General features: G+C 40.2%; 1 protein-coding gene across 3 annotated transcripts in view; it reads left to right on the plus strand.

The window, feature by feature from the left end:
• Positions 1-23,970, plus strand: part of PTN (pleiotrophin) — a 139,155-nt gene that overhangs the window by 94,801 nt on the left and 20,384 nt on the right. For all 3 annotated transcript variants that reach the window (XM_058191530.1, XM_058191529.1, XM_058191531.1), the window contains 2 exons: positions 3,300-3,473; positions 11,918-12,079. In XM_058191530.1, the coding sequence (XP_058047513.1) occupies positions 3,300-3,473; positions 11,918-12,079 (336 nt within the window). The remainder of the gene's footprint in view (positions 1-3,299; positions 3,474-11,917; positions 12,080-23,970) is intronic.

Raw genomic sequence — 23,970 nt, forward strand, 5'->3', positions numbered from 1 at the left:
CTTTAAGAGTTGTAAACTTAATCTTGCATAGCTTCTTCTCCAGAAAGATTACACTACTAACCAGAGCATACAAAACATTTGTTAGACCAATTCTCGAATACAGCTCGCCTGTCTGGAACCCACACTTCATTTCGGACATTAATGCAATAGAGCATGTCCAGAAATATTTTACAAGAAGAGTTCTCCACTCCTCTGATTACAACAAAATACCTTATGCCACCAGACTTGAAATCCTGGGTTTAGAAAATTTAGAACTCCGCCGCCTTCAGCATGACCTGAGTATAACTCCTAAAATCATCTGCTACAATGTCCTTCCTGTCGAAGACTACTTCAGCTTCGATCGCAACAATACACGAGCACACAATAGATTTAAACTTAATGTGAACCGCTCCAATCTTGATTGCAGAAAATATGACTTCAGTAACAGAGTTGTTAATGCCTGGAATGCACTACCTGACTCTGTGGTCTCTTCCCAAAATCCCCAAAGCTTCAACCAAAGACTATCTACTATTGACCTCACCCCATTCCTAAGAAGTCTGTAAGGGGCATGCATAAGAGCACCATCATGCCTACCGTTCTAATGTTTCCTTTGATTATATCCAATTCGTATGGTTATTTCATGCTTATACTTACATAAACTGTTGTGTTTGACAAAGAAAATAAATAAAATAAAATATGATCTTGGCTAGGCAATGAAATCTAACTGATTGGATTCTATCACTGTGTCTGATCTGACTGCATTGCTGCTTGCCTATCCATCAATCCATTTTTTCCCCCTTGTTAAGTGCTGGATGGCAGACTGATGAAAGTAACTGCATTTACTTGTTATAGGATGCATTGGAAGAATAAAAGGGTCTTACATAAGTGTCTGGTCAAAGACTATTTCTATTTTCTACTGGCTCCCCAGGCATGTAGCTCCCAAAATAACCAAATGCAACTCCTGGGTTGAGAAGGTCACCAATCTTTCTAGGAATAGCCAAGAACTAGGTGTCAGTATTTCCTAGGAAGAGCCAAAACCAGGTGCCAGTATAGCAGAGAGTCTGGATACAACAGCATTTATTTTGTGCTTGCTTTGCTCACAGCTCTATTACAGATATTACCAGTTTTGCTGAGCAAGCTCATCCATGCGATTCCCTTCCCCCCATGGGACAGATTCAACAGACATAACATTGTCAAGTGCTTAGTGCTTTGTTTTAGAACATAGAGAAACCATTAATTTTTCCTCTCTTTTTTTTGATAAAGAATCTAGGGACTTGCCAAAGTGACAAGATGCTGAAGGTGTGTTTCACTCTAAGTGGCAATGGAAGAATTAAGTGCAGTAGAATTTGACAGCCTGGACTCATTGGTTTATGACAAGGAAGGCATATACAGCACTGCACCTGGAATAAGTGTCTGACTCAGTAAAGTTCTTAGAAAGGTCAAAACTTGACATGATGGGAGGATTGGTTCAGTATAAAAGAGCTGCAGAGTTTTATAATAAGTTAATTGAAGCCATTTTAAGAGCTCCCCTGTGACATTAATAAATAATTTGACAGCAGTTACATTATGTCCCTATAGATCAAATGTGTCTCAGGCATATGAAAGATATACCGTAGTAATTATCATAACATTTAACATTATAGAAAGCAATTACATAAATTTGTTTGCAAACCTGGCCAATTAAAGTTATGGCTTGAGTGAAATAATTGTTTACCCATTTTATGTTTCTCTTGGAGGTGCTCACATTCTTTTTATAGAAGCGCACATTTTTGATATTTAGAAAAGGTATAAAAAGGACAATCCGAGACTGATGTGTAGTTTTCTAGTTTTATGGTTTCATAAAAGATAAAGGCACAACTCAGCGCTTCCCTGTTTTGCATTTTTGGAACAATGGGGGTTAAATAGTCACAATGAAGGGCTTACAGTAATAGCAATAGCAATGGCAATAGCACTTAGACTTATTTTATTTATGTATTTATTTATTTGTTTCTCGAGTATGTATTAGATAATATACATAAGTATAAGCATGAATTGAATACATAAAATGAATACAATTAAATGGAACATTAGGACAGGGACGGTAGGCACGCTGGTGCTCTTATACACGCCCCTTACAGACCTCTTAGGAAGGGGTGAGTCAACACTAGACAGTCTAAGGTTAAAGTTTTGAGGGTTAGGGGAAGAAACGACAGAGTCAGGTAGTGCATTCCAGGCACTGACCACTCTGTTGCTGAAGTCATATTTTCTGCAATCATGTTTGTTGCAGTTTACCTTAAGTTTGTATCTATTGTGTGCTTGTGTATTGTTGTGGTTGAAGCTGAAATAGTCATTGACAGGTAGGATACATACTGCTTCACAATAATTTACAGCTCTCTTTAAGTGGTTTAGAGAGTGAGCCTATTGCCCCCAACAATTTGGGTCTTCATTTTATCCAACTCGGAAGGATGGAAGGCTGAGTCAACCTTGAGCCTGGTGAGATTTGAACTGCCAAATTGCAGGCAAGCTGGCAGTCAGCAGACGTAGCGTGCAGTAGTGCACTCTAACCACTGCATCACCGCTGCTCTTAAGCTTTGCATATGTTTAAGAAAAGTGATTCACAATGTACTGCACAGACCCTCAAACTCCTGGAAATTGTCCATTTTCAGCTAGAACATCTGTAAAAATGTGCCAGCCTTTTGAAGTATTAATACGGGAAACCAAAATCATGAACAACAACACTACCTTTATTGTAAGGCTACAGGACCAGAATCTTGCAAGTCTGAATGCACTGGTCTTCTCCAAATGCCCTTACTTTCCAAAGAACTGGGAACAATCCTTTCTGAGATACTTTCTCCATCCCCATTCCTTCTGGAGGCTGAGATATCTCTTGTCAGATTATTGTCTAGCCCAGGGGTCTCCAACCTTGGCAACTTTAAGCCTGGAGGACTTCAACTCCCAGCAAAGCTGGCTGGGGAATTCTGGGAGTTGAAGTCCTCCAGGCTTAAAGTTGCCAAGGTTGGAGACCCCTGGGCTAGGCTGCAGCTCTTTCTTCAGTCTCCCGAGGAACTTTTGATTTTCATACCTGGGCACCAAAATTTATTTGTTTGTTTGTTTTGTTTCTTCATTCATTCATTCATTCATTCATTCATTCATTCATTCATTCATGCATTCATTTATGCATTCATGCATTCATATTTCATAGTACTTCTTAACCACTTGGAGAAGGGTTCTGGGCTGGTGTACGGTTTAATAAAATTAAACACTAAAATCAAAATAAGATTTAAAAATTTAAAATTATGCAACAACATTGTCTCCTGCTTTTTCCTTATGTCTCTTTTCAGAGAAGAAGGTGAAAAAATCTGATTGCGGAGAATGGCAGTGGAGTGTTTGTGTTCCTACAAGTGGAGATTGTGGCCTTGGGACTCGTGAGGGCACTCGGACTGGAATTGATTGTAAGCAGACAATGAAGACCCAAAGATGTAAGATTCCCTGCAATTGGAAGAAGCAATTTGGAGGTAATATCCAAGGGATTTTCATTAATCATTATTAGAGACTAATCTATTATTTTTTAAAAAAACTTGCAATTTGAAAACAAAGTTTTCCCCTTTAATAAGCAAAATTTTTAAAAATTAATATTTAATATAAGCATTAAAACCCAACCAACGTTAAGGCACCTATTTATTTAGATTACTTAAACCTGTCTTTTTCAATGTTGAAATATATTAGAACAGCATCTTCCAGAATTCCAGCCAACAGCCTGGAGAGGCAGAAAGGCAGGAAGACAGGAAGACAGGCGGAAAGAAAGAGAAAGAGAGAGAAAGAGAGAAAAGCAGGAAGACAGAGAACGAGAAAGAGAGGAAGACAGGAGGAGAGAAAGAGAAAAAGAGAGAAAGAGAGAAAGAGAAGAAGACAGAGAGGCAAGAAAGAAAGAAAAGCAAGCCAGGAAGAAAAGCCAGGAAGAAAGAAATCAACAACCAAGCAAAAACAAAAGAAAGACGGAAAAACAGAAAGAAAGAAAGAAAGGCAGTCAGAAAGAAAAAAGTTTCCAGCAGGCAGATAGGTAGATAATACAGTCTCACATTCGTATTAAAAACTTCTTATTCTGTTGAATGACTTTGTTAGTAGTCAATGACTTGATCCAAACATTTAGCATATGGTATATTGAATCAGGCAGGGAAATCTATTTGGCAAACTTTCATTCCCCTCTTCAACTTACCAAGAAAGATGAATGAAAAGAAAGGAAAGCTTATCTGGAGTATTTTATAGTGTGTGTGTGTTGTATAAAAGTAGTCTCCGATTTATGACCACAAATGAACTGAAAATTTCTTTTTGCTAAGCAAGACATTGGTAAGTGAATTTTGCCTTATTTTATGACCTTTCTTGCCACAGTTGTTAAGTGAACCACTGCAGTTGTTAAGTTATTAGCGTGATTATTAGATAAATCTGGCTTCCCGATTGACTTTGCCTATCAAAGGTGATCACATGACCCCGGGACATTGCAAGCATCATAAATACATGTCAGTTCTCAAGCATCCAAATTTTGATCACATGACCGCCAGGGATGTTGCAACAGTTATAAGTGTGAAAAATGGTCATAACTCACTTTTTTCCAGTGCCATAACTTTGGTCACTTAACAAATGTTGTAAGTCAAAAACTACCTATAAAGGCACACCGATAGACATAAACTCACTTCTGAACCTCTAGCACTTACGTATTGCCCCAAATGGCTAATAATATGTTTATTAAAGCTGATATTAGAAAAATATCAGTTTTTGCAGTTTTCAATACAAGAAACAAAAATTTGATCCAGAATTTATGGGACACCAGCTGAATAATATTGCTCAGCTCAATTCCATGTCTCTTCTCCTTGCGGTCCTCTGGGCTTGAAGAATTGCTGCTTTGCCCTCTTCTAGCCCCAGAATTTTTATTTTTGTTCTTCATACCTTTCCACGTGGAAACATTCCTCAGCATATCTGGCAAGATGGGGAAGTGTATTTTGTTCCTCTGGATTATTATTTAATTATGCCACACATCCATCTCTGTAAATTACAGGGGCAGTTTGTATGAACGTCCTTCATACCCTGTTTTCAGTGGCGGGATTCAAGTGATTTAACAACCGGTTCTCTGCCCTAATATTTTCTCCCAACAACCAGTTTGCCAAACCGCTCAGAAAGTTAACAACCAGTTCTCCCGAAGTGGTGCGAATTGGCTGAATCCCACCACTGCCTGTTTCCCCCAAAGTACAACCTAACTTGAAAGTAAATCATAGCTTGATTTTTACATGTGCGTCCCAAAATAAGCCCTAATTAAGATCCCACCCATTCCAGAGTGCATGGGTAAAAATTAAGCTAGAGTGGGGATGGGGGATGGAGCTACCCTATTACTTACCTTTGGACAGTTGTAGCCAAGCTTGGCACACCCCGACACCTGCCTCGCCAGACCATTTCATTTGCAACCGGCAAGGCTAGCTAAGGCTTTCCTGAAGGCCTCTGTAGCTGATTACAAAGCTCCAGATCAATTCAGAGCTCTTTTATTGGCTGCAGAGGCCTTCAGGAAAGCCTTACCTGCTGCAGAAGAAGTATTTTGTGCAGAATTTTAATTGGCACCCCATGAAAGTGGCTCAAAATGTGGGAATTGGAACTGTGATACTACCCCATGTGCTTTTTGCCACAGACCCTTAGCTTACAGTGAAATAAATTGACAAAGGTAAGTTGTAAAGGTTTCCCCTGTCCATTTGTGTCTGACTCTAAAGGGTGGTGCTCATCTCCTCTTCTTAGCCCAGGGAGCCAGCATTGTCCAAAGACACTTCCATGGTCATGTGGCCAGTATGACTATACATTGAGATGCATGGAACACTTCCTACCCAAGTGAGAATGTATTTTTCTGTCTATTTATTTACTCACATTTGTATGCTTTCAGATTGCTAGGTGGGTAGGAGCTGGGGCAGGTAATGGGTGTTACGTGGCATTTGGGTTTTGAACCCGGGCTGTCAGCTTTGTTATAGTTTGTTGCAGAAATCAAATCAGAAAGTACACACAGGTAACTTATTCAGCAGGATTCATTAACTTCTCTTTATATACATAATAACACATGAGACATATATACAATACCAAGAGTGGTTCTTCCAACATGGTAGAGAGGACAAACATACACAAGCAGAAAAGAGAAGAGTTTCCGGTTTCAGTTCAGCAGACAGACTAGTTTAGCCATGCCCAGACTCCAAACTGTTTCAGTTTCCAAACAGCGCTCATTGGCTGACCCAGTTGCCATGTTTATTCATTGGCTGACCTTGTTGCCTATCCCAGTCTATGGATATACTCTGACAAGCTTTCCAGCTGACAAGTTCGGCATCTTTAACCCCTGATCCATTGTGCCCCCTAAAATAAATTCATACAAAGTTTTATTCTAAATGAAGAGTAAAAACAAGCATGCTTGTAGTTAAAGTAAAATACCAGATATAGTAAAATATCTCCCTAAAGAAGGCCTCCAGAGAAGGTACCAAAGTAATCTCCCAAGTCAAGAAGTTCCACTGTTTAATGTGGCCTCTGCAATTTTCTCACTACGGAGCTGCAATCCCTGCCTTTTTTAAATGACAAAATAACTAAATAATAAGAGTTGATAGGGGTAAGAAAACATGATTAAAATCTTGGTCTGGGGAAATTCTGAATCATGAATAGAATAGAGCTGGAAGGGACCTTGGAGGTCTTCTAGTCCAGCCCCCTACTCAAGTAGGAAAACCTATACCATCTCAGACAAGGGACTGCCCAGTCTATTCTTAAAAATCTTAAGTGTTGGAAAACCCACAATTTATGGAGGCAAGCTGTTCCACTGGTTAACTGTCCTTTCAGTTAGGAACTTTCTCCTTAATTCCAGATTGCTTTCCTCTTTGATCAGTTTCCAACCATTATTTCTTGTCCTGCCCTCTGGACAATTATCTTAAATTATTGCAGACTAGGGAAAAGATTCCACTGTAAGAGTAGCTGAAGTTACAGCTACCTATCACAAGGGATCCTGAGGAAGATGGTCTCTTCTTCTGTAATGAACAGATAAATTATGTCATCAGTGCATTGCTAACTCTTAGGGACCACATAAATGGACCTTGTCAAGGATGATTCATTTTGAGACTGGCCTTTCACATCTTCCAGTGGTACATTCATTTCCTCTATAACTGGATTCATCCACCTTGCTACCTTGTTTTCCCATAAATAAGCCCTCCCCCGAAAATAAGCCCTCCCAAAAAATATTTAAACGCATGTGAGCTGGTCTCCGCCATTTCCTCTGGTTAGGGTTAGGGAGACAGAGCTGGAAATCAGGTAAGACGGCAGGAGGAACCCTGTCTTGCTCTATACACCCCAAAATAGTAAGACTTCCCCGAAAATAAGGCCAAGCACTTATTTCAGGATTCAAAAAATATAAGGCAGGGTCTTATTTTGGGGAAACACGGTACTGGTCAATCTCTTCTACTTTCTTCCACCATTTCCAGGTTTACATTTTTTTCCTTACAATCTGAATAACAGCTGATCATCCATACATGAAAGATAAATTTACCCAGCTCCTCAGCATTCTATGGACTGCACAGGGATCAGGCTGAATTCTAACCCAAGGGATTTTTCACACGTCTTATATTGCAATGAAAATGGAAGAACTTTTTGGCAACAGAGGGCTTGTAGAGTATCCCTAACATCAAAAGTTTCAATGAAATTTAAAGGTAGAAAGATCATGGTGTCAATGATAGATTCCATGTATTTTAAATACATGGAGGACAATTTGCACACTGATTTACAGCCAAAATCTTATTCTTACTATTCTGTCAACTGCAATGAGGAACCTTGGATGTGGTTCTGTTGTAGAATATGTCCTTTCCACCTTCTTGTTCACCATTCTTGGGGCTTTCCCTTTTGATCTTTCCTCTCATTCATCTATCCATAGCACAAACATGCCATAACAGCATTTTCTCCAGCCTCATTCTCAAGGCACACTGCTCATTTTCAGCCCATGAATGAGTCAGATTGAAGCTGTCTTCAGATATGTCAATGTTAAAGTAGTAATTTTCCCATTGTTTGAACACCATCCAAGGTCAGACTCAAGGCATGCAACATATGTTAGATTTTTTTTTATCCATGACCTTGGAGGAAAGACAAGTGAAAGAGTGGCAGGGTAAAGTTAGGGAATGGGAACAGCAAGTAAAGGTCTCTATTGATGCAGGAATGAGTGGATATCACTTCAGTTCAGATATGGGGAGCTGTTGAGCTCTCTTGCTTACCCTGCTAATTACAGAATTTCATGGTAGCCTGCTATATAGGAAAGATTTCAAATTCCTCGGATCTTTCATCACCAATCTCAAGGTAATAGTGATGGGACAGAGAACTTTGCCACCACAATAATACTAGAAAGATCAAATTACAACACAATAAAAAGTTCTACTCTATTATAGAAATCTTCAAGATGGGTAGTGGGTTTTTAGCTTCCCACCTTGTTTTCTTGATCCTACTCCCTTCAATTCTTTGTATTTAAAGTTCTATCATAGTGAACCCACTTCATCATCTAATGAAAGGATACGTTCCAAAAAGTTACCTAATCTTTAGAAGGTGCTACCAATGTCCAAAACTTTGTAGAGAAGAAGGATTGAGTAATACATGTGGGAGGGGCATTTGGGTGGGTGGTGTGAGGTTAATTCTATGAGGATGAATTAAGCTTTATAATTTCCCTTTTAATTCTATTTCCCAGAAGATTTCTTGACTGGTATCAGACTTTATCAATGTTCTGACCTAGGCTTCCTGAGCCAGTGAAAAGCACACGATTAGTTCCAAAAACCCTCTTTTTATTTCAACAGCTGTGAATTCTGTTCATTCATGGCCCATAATGAGTCACAAATAGTTTGTAAAGAGTCCGACAGAAGTCTGCTACAGTCCTTTGGGATAAGGCTGATAAGCACTCACCTTTATCTCCCTTGATATGCTGCCAAAGACCTAATTGGCAATTAGCTTTGCAAGGCCACATGGAGTACAGAGTCAAAACAGAGCTTCAGAATTTAAACCGACCAGAATGAACGAAGTTGCTTCCTGCAAAGGCTCGTGTGCCTTTGCTCCTCCTTTATGTCTTATGGGAGGGGCCAATCATCTCACAGCCCTACTCTCAAGTCATCCCTTTTGTCTTAACTGTTCTTGGCTTCTGGCAGTTCTGCGCATGCTCCCCCTGTTCCTCTGCCTCGCTGATGTCTGACTCTGGAGGCTCTGGAGTCAGCACATAACACTCAGATGGCCCTGGCCCCATCTCTGCCTCTGACACAGAGCCCTCATCCGAGCCTTCCTCAGACTCCAGGACTGGCCCATGTTCCTTCCCAGCCTCCTCACCTAGGCCATGGTAGCTAGGGCTGTAAGAAGCCTGTTATTAAAACACAGCAGCCTGCAATTACTGCAGGTTCAAGCCCGGCCCAAGGTTGACTCAGCCTTCCATCCTTTATAAGGTAGGTAAAATGAGGACCCAGATCGTTGGGGGGGGCAATAAGTTGACTTTGTAAATATACAAATAGAATGAGACTATTGCCTTATACACTGTAAGCCGCCCTGAGTCTTCGGAGAAGGGCGGGATATAAATGTAAATAAATAAATAAAAAAAACCCGTCAGACTCTGCTGCCAGCTCCACAGGCCGCCGGCGGATCACAACAATCAGTTGAAGTGAATAAATGTAAGATGAACTCTTTCCCAATTCTTTAGCAGAGTGATAAAAGTTAATAGATGTATACCTGGATTTGATCATTTCTACACTCTTCATCAAGAGTGTATCTGTGGTGGTGGGGATTGTCAAATATCTCAAGATGGTGGCCAGAACTATGTAGCTGAAAACTTTTCCATACATACACAAAGAACGGCAGGGTTTTAATCACATGGTTGTGGCTGCTATCTTTTTTTTTGACAACCCAGCCCTACCACTGATCTTTATTTTATTTAGTTGTGTGCTTAAATTGTTTGCCCCCTCCTTTTATTATTCACTTCTTTTGCCTGGATTCTTCTAGTTCTCACTATTTCTTTTCCCTTTAGCTTTGTTTTCCTCTATCCTGCCTTTTTGCTCTTTACAATTGAAAACAAAGATGAGCTTTTCAATTTTACTTTGTTACTGTATCATTTTTGTTTTTGTTTTTACTACTATTTGTTTTATACATATTGTACTATTTTATCTAGATTCTATAATGGGCCTAAGGTCCATTTCGACAGAATACAGAATAACAGAGTTGAAAGGGATCTTGGAGGTCTTCTAGTTCAACTCTTTGCTCAAGGAGAATGCTCTGTACCTTTTGGGATAAGTGGCTGTCCAAATTCTTCCAAAAAACCTCCAGTGATGGAGCACCCATAGCTTCTGGAGGCAAGCCATTCCACTGATTTATTGTTTTCACGGTCAGGAAATTTCTCCTTAGTTCTATATTGGCTTTCTCCTTGATAATCTTCCATCTGTAATTTCTTATCCTGCTCTCATGTGTTTGGGATAATTGGTTGACCCCCTTCTCTCTGTGGCAAACCCTCAAATATTGGAAGAATGCTATTATGTCAACCCTAGTCCATCTCTTTGTTACATAGAATTACTCAGTTCCCATAACCATTCATCATATGCTTTAGCCTCCAGTCCCCTTTATTGTCCTTCTTTGCACTCAGCAACTTTTCTGTATTGTGGTGACCAAAACTGGATGCAGACTTAGAAAACTTAGAATAACTTTGTTGTCATTTAAATTTACACTAATCGGCATACATTAAAATGAAATTTTGTTGCATACAACTGTCAAAGGGTCACCACCTCCAATATACACTACCTAAACATGACAAAAGAGAGGGACATGGTGACTCAGTGGCTTAGATGCTGAGCTTTTCAATTGAAAGGTTGGCAGTTCAGTGGTTCGAATTGAGTGAGCTCCCGTTCCTTGCCCCAGCTTCTGCCAACCTAGCAGTTTGAAAGCATGTAAAAAATGCAAGTAAAAAATAGGGACCACCTTTGGCGGGAAGGTAACAGCGTTCCATGCACCTTTGGCATTTAGTCATGCCGGCCACATGACCACGGAGACGTCTTCGGACAGCGCTGGCATTTTGTCTTTGAAACGGAGATGAGCACTGCCCCCTAGAGTTGGGTACGACTAGCACATATGTGCGAGGGGAACCTTTACCTTTACCTTTAAACACGACAAAAATAAATAAATAAATAAATAAATACATACATACATAATAAGCATATACCCACATATATTACATGACACAGAGAAACAACACAGCCTAGTTCGAATGTAAACATGTACATGGCAAGAAAAATGAATCTTGTGAGTTTACCAGAAGGATGGCATAGGGAACAAAGCTGTTACAGAATCTGCTAGTCCTGCTAGGAATACTTCAAAGTATTCTAAGTGTGGTCTTACTAGTGCCGTATAAAATGGTGCTACCATTTTGTAATAAAATGGTACATAGGAGAATTTTGAGGTAATTCTAGGATGATTAGCAGAATACAATAAGATTAACAAAACTTCACGGCTGTACAAAGGTATTTGTACATCATTCTCACATTATTTTCCCCTTCCATCCTTTCAAAAGGCATTTGCTCTATAGTAAATTTTCCTTGCGATTCTGTTACCAGGCATTCAGAGAGCTGTGATTGTGACATCAGTATGCAATTTGCATCCTGGGTTTGTGGGCACTCCATTTCCATCTTGTTTATACCTCTGTTTCTAATGAGCTGGAGCCAATACCTTTCGGGAGTGTGTTTGAAAACCTGCTTAATTCATTTGTACAAATTCAATTTCGAGCCCATGATACAGTGACAGTGGAAGTGGTTTTATGGTTCCGCCATGAAAATCTGCCTTATTGCCTGCATTATTCTAAATAAAGGCTGGATAAAATATCCTTGTTATTATACCGAGCCTTGCTTTTTTTCAGCTGCTGATATTTAAAAAAAGTAACATGGCCATTTATTTTTCACAGCGGAATGTAAATATCAGTTCCAGGCCTGGGGAGAGTGTGATCTAAACACTGCTCTGAAGACTCGAACTGGAAATCTAAAACGAGCTTTGCACAATGCGGACTGCCAGAAAACCGTCACCATTTCAAAGCCTTGTGGGAAGCTTATCAAACCCAAACCTCAAGGTAATATCTTTTTTTTTTAAAAAGAAATAATTGGATTAGGAGATTTTCCATCAATGCTCCTAAATGTAATCCTTTAAATTTCCTGTTGACAAGGAAATAGAGTTCCGGTATCCAAGATTTCTATTCAAAGGATGAAACTACAGAGGAAAACCCTCACAGAAACTGTTGACAAAGCAGACAGTTCTGGTCTAAATGGATCCGTGGTTTCATCCAGGATATCATGCTTTCATGGAGGAGTATTTGGATGGTCCAATGAATAAAGTAATTTAGAGTGTTTCTGTGTGTGTGTGTGTGTGTGAGAGAGAGAGAGAGAGAAAGAGAAAGATTTGTATCTATCTATCTATCATCCATCCATCCATCATCTCTCTCTCTCTCTCTCTCTCTCTGACGTAGTACCCACACTTTTTGCAGTTTTCAGTTTAGTAAATAAAAATAGCAATAGCAATAGCACTTAGACTTCATCATCTATCATCTATCATCTATCATCCATCATCTATCATCTATCTATTATCCATCCATCCATCCATCCATCCATCCATCCATCCATCCATCCATCCATCCATCCATCCATCATCATCTCCCTCCCTCCCTCCCGCTCTCTTTCTCTTTCTGACATAGCACCCATACTTTTTGCAGTTTTCAGTTTAGTAAATAAAAACTGATCATTATTCGAAAAGAGAGCTGTTATTCTGTAATTTCTTATAACATACAACCATAACAAAGCCCCAAACATTAACCAAATATACTTTTTATTCAACTGTCCTTGCTGAATTAACAATGCCCCAGAATAATTCCCCACCAAAATCCTTCATTTATTAACCTATCCATTCCTCTTGGTTAACATTTGAATCCAGATCTGTTTTACAAGGAAGAAATGTATTTAGATCGCTGTGCTATACCCAGTTTCTTTGGCACCTTGGTAATATACCTATTGGAATCGAGTTGGACTTTTAATAAGATGCTCCCTACACAGGAGAAATAAGGATGATAAATATGGAATGATTTGGCCTTGTGGAAGAGAAAAGGATCTGAAAATGATATTCTAAACCACGTCAACTGAGGAAAGTTAGGGGGTACATGTTGCTCATAAACTGGAGATTCCTCATAGTTGTTTTAGTGGGTTGGACTAGAAGACCTCCAAGGTCCCTTCCAACTCTGTTTGTTATTTTGTTATAATTTAGTCAAGTTGACTGTCTTCATGTTCTTATATTCCTTAGAAGGAATATAAGAAGGATTATAATGGTAAGGGTATTTCTCATATGATGGGCTGAAGTAGAAGAATGAATTATCAACCTGATCCAGGGTGAAATTCAGCAGGTTCTGATAGGTTCTGGAGAACCGGCAGCGGGAATTTTGAGTAGTTCGGAGAACTGGCAAATACCACCTCTGGCTGGCCCCAGAGTGGGGTGGGAATGGAGATTTTGCAGTATCCTTCCCCTGCCACATCCACCAAGCCACACCACGCCCACCAAGCCACGCCCACAGAATAAAAAAAATTGGATTTCACCACTGACCACTATTTGAGAGTTATATTGTTATAACAATATAATTTGAGAGTTATATTGTTACAATTAGAAGTTATAGTTATTTATAAGTTCATCTAATGAATGTTTAAAAAAAGAAAGAAAAATATTTGGTGCAACATTACCCTCAGTTTTACTGTAAGTGTTTATTCTCAATTCTTAATGAAAGAAATCTTGAAAACAGTAGTCTTAGACAGAAAAATATTGCCATTATAATCTGTTGGAAAACCCTACAAAATATGAACGCATCTGAAGGATACTAAGTTGGGGCAGGTTAAATAGCAAAATAGCACATTTTTTTAAAAAAAATAAGTACTTTATCATAATCTTGGGGGCAATAATGTGTTCAAAATAGAAGGAAAAAAATTAATAGCTGATCAAAGATACATCAGCTGCAAGCACCTGTAGCTGTGCCATTTCGCCTTGAGAAAACATTGCTCTATCTTGATCAATTAAACAAGTATTGGCTTCTATATATGCACTATGCATATAAAGACACTGGCGTTATCAAAATTTTGAAACTGTTTCGTTTCAAAGAAGCACTTTCCTAAAATTTCTGGAGAGGAGAAGTATTCCTTTGCAAAAGTGCACAGTTCTAAAGCTCATCAGATCATTTTCCATAGGGTTATATAGATCATGGATGGGGAAACTATGACTTTACTGGTGTTATTAAACCTTAGCTCTTGGCATCCCTCAGCACAAACCATGGTGGCTAGTCTGGGGTGGGCTTCAAAAATTTTAGCAAGGGGTTCTCTGCTTGATTGCTTGGTGGGCATGGCCATGGTGGGCGTGGCTTAGTCGGCCTCCTGGACCACGGCATTTCTGCTATCCCCAGGCTCTGGGGTGTTTCTGCCCTCCCTGGACTCCGGAGGCTTTCCTCGAGCCTCTGGGAGGGCAAAAATGCTCCAGGCTCCAGAGGTCCTCTGGAGGCCAGCCTTCCCAAACTTCCAGTAGGCCCGTTTTTCGCCCACCCTGAGCCTCCGCGCGCGCCTTGCACTTACCTGCATCCAAAATGAGCTGCGTGGGGACTCCTGGGAGGGGAGGGGTGGGGTGAGCGGGGCCAGTCAGGAGTGGGATTTGGGAGTTCTCCAAACTACACAGAATCTTAGCAAGAGGTTCTCCCGAACCCCTGCAAACCCCCAGCAGCCCACCCCTGTGGGCTGGGAGTTGTAATACAGCAACAGCTAGAGAACTTCAGGTTCCCTATCCCTATACACTTGGTGTTTGGCAGTAGAGAAAAATAGCAATAGCAATAGCACTTAGACTCCATCATCTATCATCATCTATCATCATCTATCATCATCTATCATCTATCATCTATCATCTATCATCTATCATCTATCATCTATCATCTATCATGTATCATCATCTATCATCTATCATCACCTATCATGTATCATCATCTATCATCTATCATCTATCATGTATCATCATCTATCATCTATCATCTATCATCTATCATCTATCATCTATCATCTATCATCTATCATCTATCATCTATCACCTATCATCCATCCATCCATCCATCCATCCATCCATCCATCCATCCATCCATCCATCTCTCTCTCTCTCCCCCACCTCTCTCTGTCTCTCTCTGATGTAGCACCCACATGTTTTGCACAGTTTTCAGTTTAGTAAATAAAAATAGCAATAGCAATGGCACTTAGACTTATATACTGCTTCATAGTCCTTTTACAGCCCTCCCTAAGTGGTTTACAGAGTCAGCTTATGGCCCCCCAGCAATCTGGGTCCTCATTTTACCCACCTCGGAAGGATGGAAGGCTGAGTCAACCTTGAGCCTGGAGGGATTTGAACTGCCAAATTGCAGGCAGATGAAAATGATGGTCCATCAAGAGTACCAAATTTTCCTTTGAAGGAATAAGCTGTCTTTTCATTCTTAGCACAGAAAGAGTTTTGTGCTTTAACATAGGCGTACCTCTGCCAGCCAAAGAAAAATAGGCCTTTCTGCCTAATCAATTGAGAAGTGTAATGAGCTCTGTTGCTGCAGCAGGTGGTGTGTACAGAGTAATAGTGGGAGTGGAGGTGGAGAGATGTGCTACTGTGTCTAAGACAAGGTATTGTGCGTCCTTCACAAAGGTGCATGGCTTGGTTGCTTATTTGCTGGCTCAGTAATGCTGCTGTTAGCTAACATGCTATACAGGCTTAGTCAAGTACCAGAGGCTTCATTTGGTTAAATAAAGCCTGAAATCTTGCTCTGCAGAACTCCCCTTGTGGCCATGGTCCATTATATATATATTCCTGCTAAGATTCCCTTAAGTTGCAAATGTCTCTAGAAGGAAGGAATTGCCATTGTCCCATCTAAACTGAGAATAAAGTACCTGCAGTGCTCTTCCATGTTCAGCCCTCCAGCTGCAAATATCAGCTTGCCTCTGAAAAGTTCTGGGAAACTTTTTTTTTTAATGTTTTGCACAGTTTTCAGTTTAGTAAATAAAATAGCAATAGCAATAGCAATAGCAATAGCAATAGCAATAGCACTTAGACTCCATCATCTATCATGTATCATCATCTATCATCACCTATCATGTATCATCATCATCTATCATCATCTATCATGTATCATCATCTATCATGTATCATCATCTATCATGTATCATCATCTATCATCTATCATGTATCATCATCTATCATCCATCCATCTCTCTCTCTGATGTAGCACCCACATGTTTTGCACAGTTTTCAGTTTAGTAAATAAAATAGCAATAGCAATGGCACTTAGACTCCATCATCTATCATCCATCCATCTCTCTCTCTGATGTAGCACCCACATGTTTTGCACAGTTTTCAGTTTAGTAAATAAAATAGCAATAGCAATAGCAATAGCAATGGCACTTAGACTCCATCATCTATCATGTATCATCATCTATCATGTATCATCATCTATCATGTATCATCATCTATCACCTATCATCCATCCATCTCTCTCTCTCCCCACCTCTCTGTCTCTCTCTGATGTAGCACCCACATGTTTTGCACAGTTTTCAGTTTAGTAAATAAAATAGCAATAGCAATGGCACTTAGACTCCATCATCTATCATCCATCCATCTCTCTCTCTGATGTAGCACCCACATGTTTTGCACAGTTTTCAGTTTAGTAAATAAAAATAGCAATAGCAATGGCACTTAGACTTATATACTGCTTCATAGTCCTTTTACAGCCCTCCCTAAGTGGTTTACAGAGTCAGCTTATGGCCCCCCAGCAATCTGGATCCTCATTTTACCCACCTTGGAAGGATGGAAGGCTGAGTCAACCTTGAGCCTGGAGGGATTTGAACTGCCAAATTGCAGGCAGATGAAAATGATGGTCCATCAAGAGTACCAAATTTTCCTTTGAAGGAATAAGCTGTCTTTTCATTCTTAGCACAGAAAGAGTTTTGTGCTTTAACATAGGCGTACCTCTGCCAGCCAAAGAAAAATAGGCCTTTCTGCCTAATCAATTGAGAAGTGTAATGAGCTCTGTTGCTGCAGCAGGTGGTGTGTACAGAGTAATAGTGGGAGTGGAGGTGGAGAGATGTGCTACTGTGTCTAAGACAAGGTATTGTGCATCCTTCACAAAGGTGCATGGCTTGGTTGCTTATTTGCTGGCTCAGTAATGCTGCTGTTAGCTAACATGCTATACAGGCTTAGTCAAGTACCAGAGGCGTCATTTGGTTAAATAAAGCCTGAAATCTTGCTCTGCAGAACTCCCCTTGTGGCCATGGTTCATTATATATATATATATATATATATATATATATATATATATATATATATATATATATATATATATATATATACATATATATAAATATGTATGTGTGTATATATATATATATATATGTAGGTCTTTGGTTATTCGGGTTTTCTCCCGCGTAAAATTGGAAGTGTCTTGGCGACGTTTCGACAAAGTCTCATTCGTCATCTTCAGGTCTCCAAGACACTTCCAATTTTACACGGGAGAAATATATATATTCCTGCTAAGATTCCCTTAAGTTGCAAATGTCTCTAGAAGGAAGGAATTGCCATTGTCCCATCTAAACTGAGAATAAAGTACCTGCAGTGCTCTTCCATGTTCAGCCCTCCAGCTGCAAATATCAGCTTGCCTCTGAAAAGTTCTGGGAAACTTTTTTTTTTTTTTTAATGTTTTGGAAGGGAAATAAACTGCTCGTGTCTGGGTGGGAAGGAAAAAGGAGAGGCCTCGTACTCAGTTCAGCCCTGAATGGGCATAAAGTTTTTTCTAGTCTGGATAGATATTTGTTGTTGTTGTTGTTGTTGTTTTGACTTTAATTGCTTCTTAATAGTGCTCCCACACTATTTACATTTCCCACAATTCCAAACTATTGGCCTGTGTCTTGGATCCTATCAAGATGCCTTAGTTAGCAAGCACCATCTAGAATATAAGTCTAGAAAGAGCCTTTGGATTTAAAGCCCTTTGCAGGACTGGCTGCCTGGTTTTAAAGTCCCCATAGTGTATTTGTATTAAGACATTTCAAATATGCCACTTGGTCAGTGGTGGGATGCTGCCGGTTTAACAACCGGTTCAGTGATCGCGCGTGCGTATACAGTTTTACAAATATTAACCTTCTGTGTTACCTCTTGGGACTAACAGCTGAGAGGCGGCAATCTGCTCTGCCATGCCAATCAGCTGAGAATATAAAGGTAAGTAAAGTGCAGGGGTGGTTGGGCAGGCAGACCTGATCGTCGGGGTGAACTGGTTCATTCCCAGCTGATCGTTGGAGCTACCGGTTCACCTGAATTGTCTGAACCGATATAATCCCATCCCTGCACTTGGTTGAGGTAATGCATGTTCGGAGGAGAAGGACACTAAGTTCTATTCCTGTTTCCTTTTTTGTGATCCTTGACACTCGTGGAAGGTGCTCACACCTTTATATATTGTTAAGGAACGTGTCCCTGAGAATGGATAATGATCACTAACAGGTGATCTCTTCTGAGGGCAACCATTTGAATTTTCAGGTACTTATTCAATACCTCCATTCTGGAACAGAGTGGAGAAAGGTGAACCTACTATACTGGTTCCTTCCCATGCACTGTATATCTTTAATTCATTCATGGGGATAACATCTGAGTTGATATAGAATCTCTCATAAGATATGCGTCCTCATTTATTTGTTCTTCTATGTTGTACTTTTATATCACTTCCTCCGACCAAGAAAAGGAGAGTGAATATAAGTCACATTTAATATTATATATAGCTCCCTCCCAGTGAACTCAATAGCTACTTTAATACCTGTGGTGTATTTTAAATTTTACACTGAAATTCTGCTAACGTGAACGAAAATAAAGAACAGTTAAGAGACTTCGTACATTCTATGGATGTCAAGACAAGATTGAATTTCTCAGGTGATATTCAAACCAGGCAGTGAGAAGGTTTTCTCTCAGTGTTGACATAATTGTTGTGTCATGTACCTCTAGATGAAGTTCTGATAGTGCATCTTTTGTGATTGATACTCCCAGTCTCTTTCCTTCTCTGCAGTTTCATACAAGTGACAAGTGATATGTTCCACCTGATTTTCTGGTCTTAAGAATTAATTTGCTTGCTTTTCTGTTTTTCCAGTAGGATTATTATTAGGCAATTGTATAAGGCAGGCATCTCTGCTAACTTCCTGGATCAAATTCCACCACTAGGTGTCCCTCTTGACAGTTATTTTCCCCCATACCCTTGGGTATTAAGGATGTCAATGTATTATTGAGGTCTGTCACCAGGGGTTGCTGTTTGCTATCAAGTCTTTCTGGAAGTCTAACGGCAAAACTCCAGATGTAAAAACAGTCCTCATTCACACATGGATGTACTTCAAGCATTTCTCTTGTAGACATTTGCTCCAAAATTTGACACGTAAACCATCACAGTGCAATGTATCGATCGTACGCAGAGTCAGCTAATAGGCATTTACTTCCATCCGTGACGACAGTGGCCACATTCTGAAATGATGAAGCTTTCTGTTCCTTATGTGACCGTCAGCTTATTTAATGGCCTTAAAGAAAGGAAGGTTTATGTAGATTCAGTGGTGGGTTTCAAAATTTTTACTACCGGTTCTGTGAATGTGGCTTGGTGGCCGTGGCAGGGGAAGGATCCTGTAAAATCTCCATTCCCATCCCACTCCAGGGGAAGGATACTGCAAAATCTCCATTCCCACCCCACTTCAGGGGAAGGATACTGCAAAATCTCCATTCCCACCCCACTCCAGGGGAAGGATACTGCAAAATCTCCAATCCCATCCCACTCCAGGGGAAGGTTATTGTAAAATCTCCGTTCCCTCCCCACTCCAGGGGGAGGATACTGCAAAATCTCCATTCCCATCCCACTCAGGGGAAGGTTACTGTAAAATCTCCATTCCTACCCTACTCCAGGGGAAGGATATTGCAAAATCTCCATTCCCACCCCACTCCAGGGGAAGGATACTGCAAAATCTCCAATCCCACCCCATTCCAGGGGAAGACTACTGCAAAAATCCCCATTTCCTCCCAAATTGCTGGGACTTGGGAGGCAGAGAATAGATGGGGGCAGGGCCAGTCAGAATTTTTACTATCGGTTCCACTACCGGTTCTCCAGAACTGGTCAGAACCTGCTGAAACCCACCTCTGATGTAGATGGGTGTGTTTGTGTATATGTCTGTGTAAGTGAGTCTGGGAAAGGAGAGAGAAAATTTTCCTGGAGTAGTTTAACAGGTGCAATAGCAATAGCACTTAGACTTATATACTGCTTCACAGTGCTTTATAGCCCTCTCTAAGCGGTTTGCAAAGTCAGCATATTGTCCCCAACAATCTGGGTCCTCATTTTACTCACCGCGGAAGGATGGAAGGCTGAGCCTGGTGAGAATTGAACTGCTTAACTGCAGCCAGCAGTCAGCGGAAGTAGCCTGTAGTACTGCATTCTAACCACTGCGCCACCACAGTTCATTAGTACTATTAGTTCTTCTGAAATATAAGCTCTTGCTGGATCAGGCTAAAGGCTCAAATAGTCCAGGATTCTGTTTACAACCAGATACCAATAGAAAGTCCACAAAAAGAGTGTAAATGGAGTAACTCCCTGCCCCATATATGAATCAATAAGCATTCTGTCTCTCTCTCTCGCCTTCCCAGGTATCCAATTTCATTAAAAGAAACAGTAGAAATGTACATGGTCTTGTTGATGCTATCTATTCCATCGTAGTCATTATCTCTGTTATATTGGGAAGAAGGGGGATTGTGTCCGGATAATTTGGGGTTACTCAATTCACCAAGAGACACTGCACAAGAAGAGGGCCAGGCCAAAGTTTACATCCTCACCATGTGAAAAATTGCAAAGTGGCCTGGCAAGGCTTTCTTGTTCCATCCTTCTTCTCTTTCCATGCTGAATAGCCAAAGCTGACTTTCCATGAGCCAATATTGATACTGACTCCAAAGATGGCTTTAGCTCGAGAAGCAAAGTGGTTTTTGAAAGGAAAAAAAAAAAACTTTCCATCTTACAGTCTTTGTCTCTTGTTGCATTTATAGTAGCAGCTCAGATTTTTCCTGGAATCCTTTAATGGGCAGCAAAGTCTTTCAGTTATAGGACACAGCACAGAATACGGGCAGGAAACATGGTGGACACCCATTCATTGCATGTGTTTAAGTGAATATTAAATAGTTAACAGAATTTAGTTTGAATTCCAGTTCTAAATGAGCATGGAACCCTTGACCAATCCTTATAAATCTGTTTTCTGAGCCTTGGCTACAGAAATTGATTTTTATTCATGTAAACAGTTCAAACATCAGTATTCCAGGCATTTAAATTGATCAAACTATGACGGCATTTCATACTGACGCTAAGTGAATGGAAGTAGCTTTTCTTTTTAAAAATCTGCATAAACATGTTTAAGATAGATAGATGATAGATACAGTAGCTAGCTAGCTAGTCTTTTCAGTATTCTTTTAAAAGCCCTGCAATATAAATTGAGTTTAAACAATGTAAAGTTATTGAACTAAAATGCTGAAATGCTTAAAAGCTATGCTTGTTTAAAGATCTTTTGTATGAATTCTATCATAAAATGCTGGATTTTCCTTCCTTTGCTTTTGTGCTCTCGGTTTCAGCTGCTTCTGTGATTATTGTACTGCTTAATCTGTTATGTGGCTCATTAGATGGATGCATGAAAAGGTTAATTTTTAGCATTATTGGAGGCAAAGGAATAAACTGCTGCTTCAAATAATTTGGTAGGGAAATGAAGGATTTTTCTGATATTGGCACGGGTTGCAAACAAATCAGACTTAACTGAAATGGGATTTCTGCATTTTGGGGAAACACAAACCAACCAATGACTTAAGTCATTGTTGAGTGAGCCATATGTTTATATTATGGCTCATATTATATTATGGTTATTGTTTATCTGCAATAGTTCTGACAGGTTCTGGAGAACCAGTAGCAGAAATTTTGAGCAGTTTGGAGAACCAATAGCGGAAATTTTGAGTAATTTGGAGAACTGGCAAATACCACCTCTGGCTGGCCCCAGATTGGGTGGGAATGGAGATTTTGCAATGTCCCTCCTCCAGGAGTGGGGTGGGAATGGGGATTTTGCAGTATCCTTCCCCTTCCACGCCCACCGAGCCACGCCCACAGAACTGTAAAAAAATAATTGGATTTCACGACTGCATCAGGGTTGTGTTTGACCTCAAAGGGAAGAGTGGGCGTGGCTGGAGTGGGCATGGCCAGGGTGGGCATGGCCAGTGAGGCCCTCCCAGGCTCTATTTTCGCTGGCAGAGGCACTGCGGCCTGATCCTTCACTGTTTCCAGGTTGGCCCCATGGTCCAGGTATAAGCACCCTGCAGGCTGGATCTGGCTCGCAGGCGTTGTATTTGACACCCTTGAGTTATATGAACACATTCATTATACTGTCTGGGAAACGTCTCCTTCACTCCCCTTTTTCTACCTTACTCCAGCCTTCCAGATATCCTAGAATGTACTTTTCTCCCCTCCCTATATAGGGCCAATGATATTTGCCTGGGTATGATAGGAATTTGGTTTTCTAAACAAATGTGATGGGAGTTGTAGTCCAACACACCTGAAAAACCCTAGTTTGAAGACAGGTGTTTTCATCTTCTTTTTTTTTTTATTGAAAAAGTTTTAAAAAACAAAAACATTTTCTCCCCTTTTTTCCCCTCTCCCTCCCAGAAACCCTCCTTCCCTCCTCCCTTCCCCCCCCCCCCCGGCTTCCCGGGTCAATCACAAGGTATTGTCATACATAAACCAAACATAGAGTAAAATTTTCTCTTCTAATCCAATTAACCTCATCCAAATCTTTTCATCTCCCAACCCCCTCCCCATTACATAAAATAATACTTCCTAATTATTCAAAGGCAATCTGATATTTCTTAATCTGATATCTGATATCTGACAATCCTGCGTATTGTCTTTTAAAAAAGCTGAGATTTTAGCCATCTCAGTCAAATTAATGACTTTCAATATCCATTCTTCTATTGTAGGTACCTCTTCTTTCTTCCAGTATTGTCCAATCAACAATCTTGCTGCTGTTATTAAATTCAGAATCAATTTAGTCTCAATCCCTGTACAATCCGTTATAATTCCCAAAAGGAAAAATTGCGGCAGGAACACTATCTTCTTCTTCAGTACATTTTGAATAATCCACCAAATTCTTATCCAAAAGGCCTTAATTTTCTTACAAGTCCACCAAATATGAAAATATGTAGCGTTATCACAATCACACCTCCAACATTTTGCTTGAATATCAGGATACATACAGAAGACAGGTGTTTTCATACATACCTACAGTTAATGCTTAACAATGGCTCCTTTCCTAAGGGTAGGATATGGGGGCTTAAGGAATGTGTTTCTTTGCCAATTCTTATCTGAGCTGAGCTGATCTGTAAAATACATCTATTGGGAATTAGTTATCATTATATTTATATTTTCCAAAGGGTGGTGCAGTGGCATAGAGGTGGAGCTCTTGCCTCACAATTAGGAGGCTGTGAGTTCGATCCTAAGCAGAGGCAGATATTTCTCTCTCTGGGCACAATGAGAAAATATCTGCTGAATAAAAAACTCTGCATTGGTGACAGGAAGGGCATCCAGCCAGTAAACGCTCAGCTCCGTTCAGTCGCCCAGGCTCCACCCCACAAGGGATTATTGTGGGGTCATTAACAGAAGATGTTATTTATATTTTCCAAACCTTCTGACTTTCTATTTGGGCCTAAAAATAGATTTTGGGGGCAGCCCAGTCACTGAATTGGACTTGATAGGCTCTGGAAAACAGTGCATGCAGGGGCAGAAAGTGGCATGAATAACGGCTTCCATGAAATAGTGGATAATATTGGCAGAATTTGTTTTTCATGGTGATGCTATTTTTCTTGGATGAAAGGGGGAGAAAGAAGGAAAATTAA

The sequence above is a fragment of the Ahaetulla prasina genome, chromosome 7 (assembly GCF_028640845.1).
Source record: "Ahaetulla prasina isolate Xishuangbanna chromosome 7, ASM2864084v1, whole genome shotgun sequence".
NCBI classification, from domain to species: Eukaryota; Metazoa; Chordata; class Lepidosauria; order Squamata; family Colubridae; genus Ahaetulla; species Ahaetulla prasina.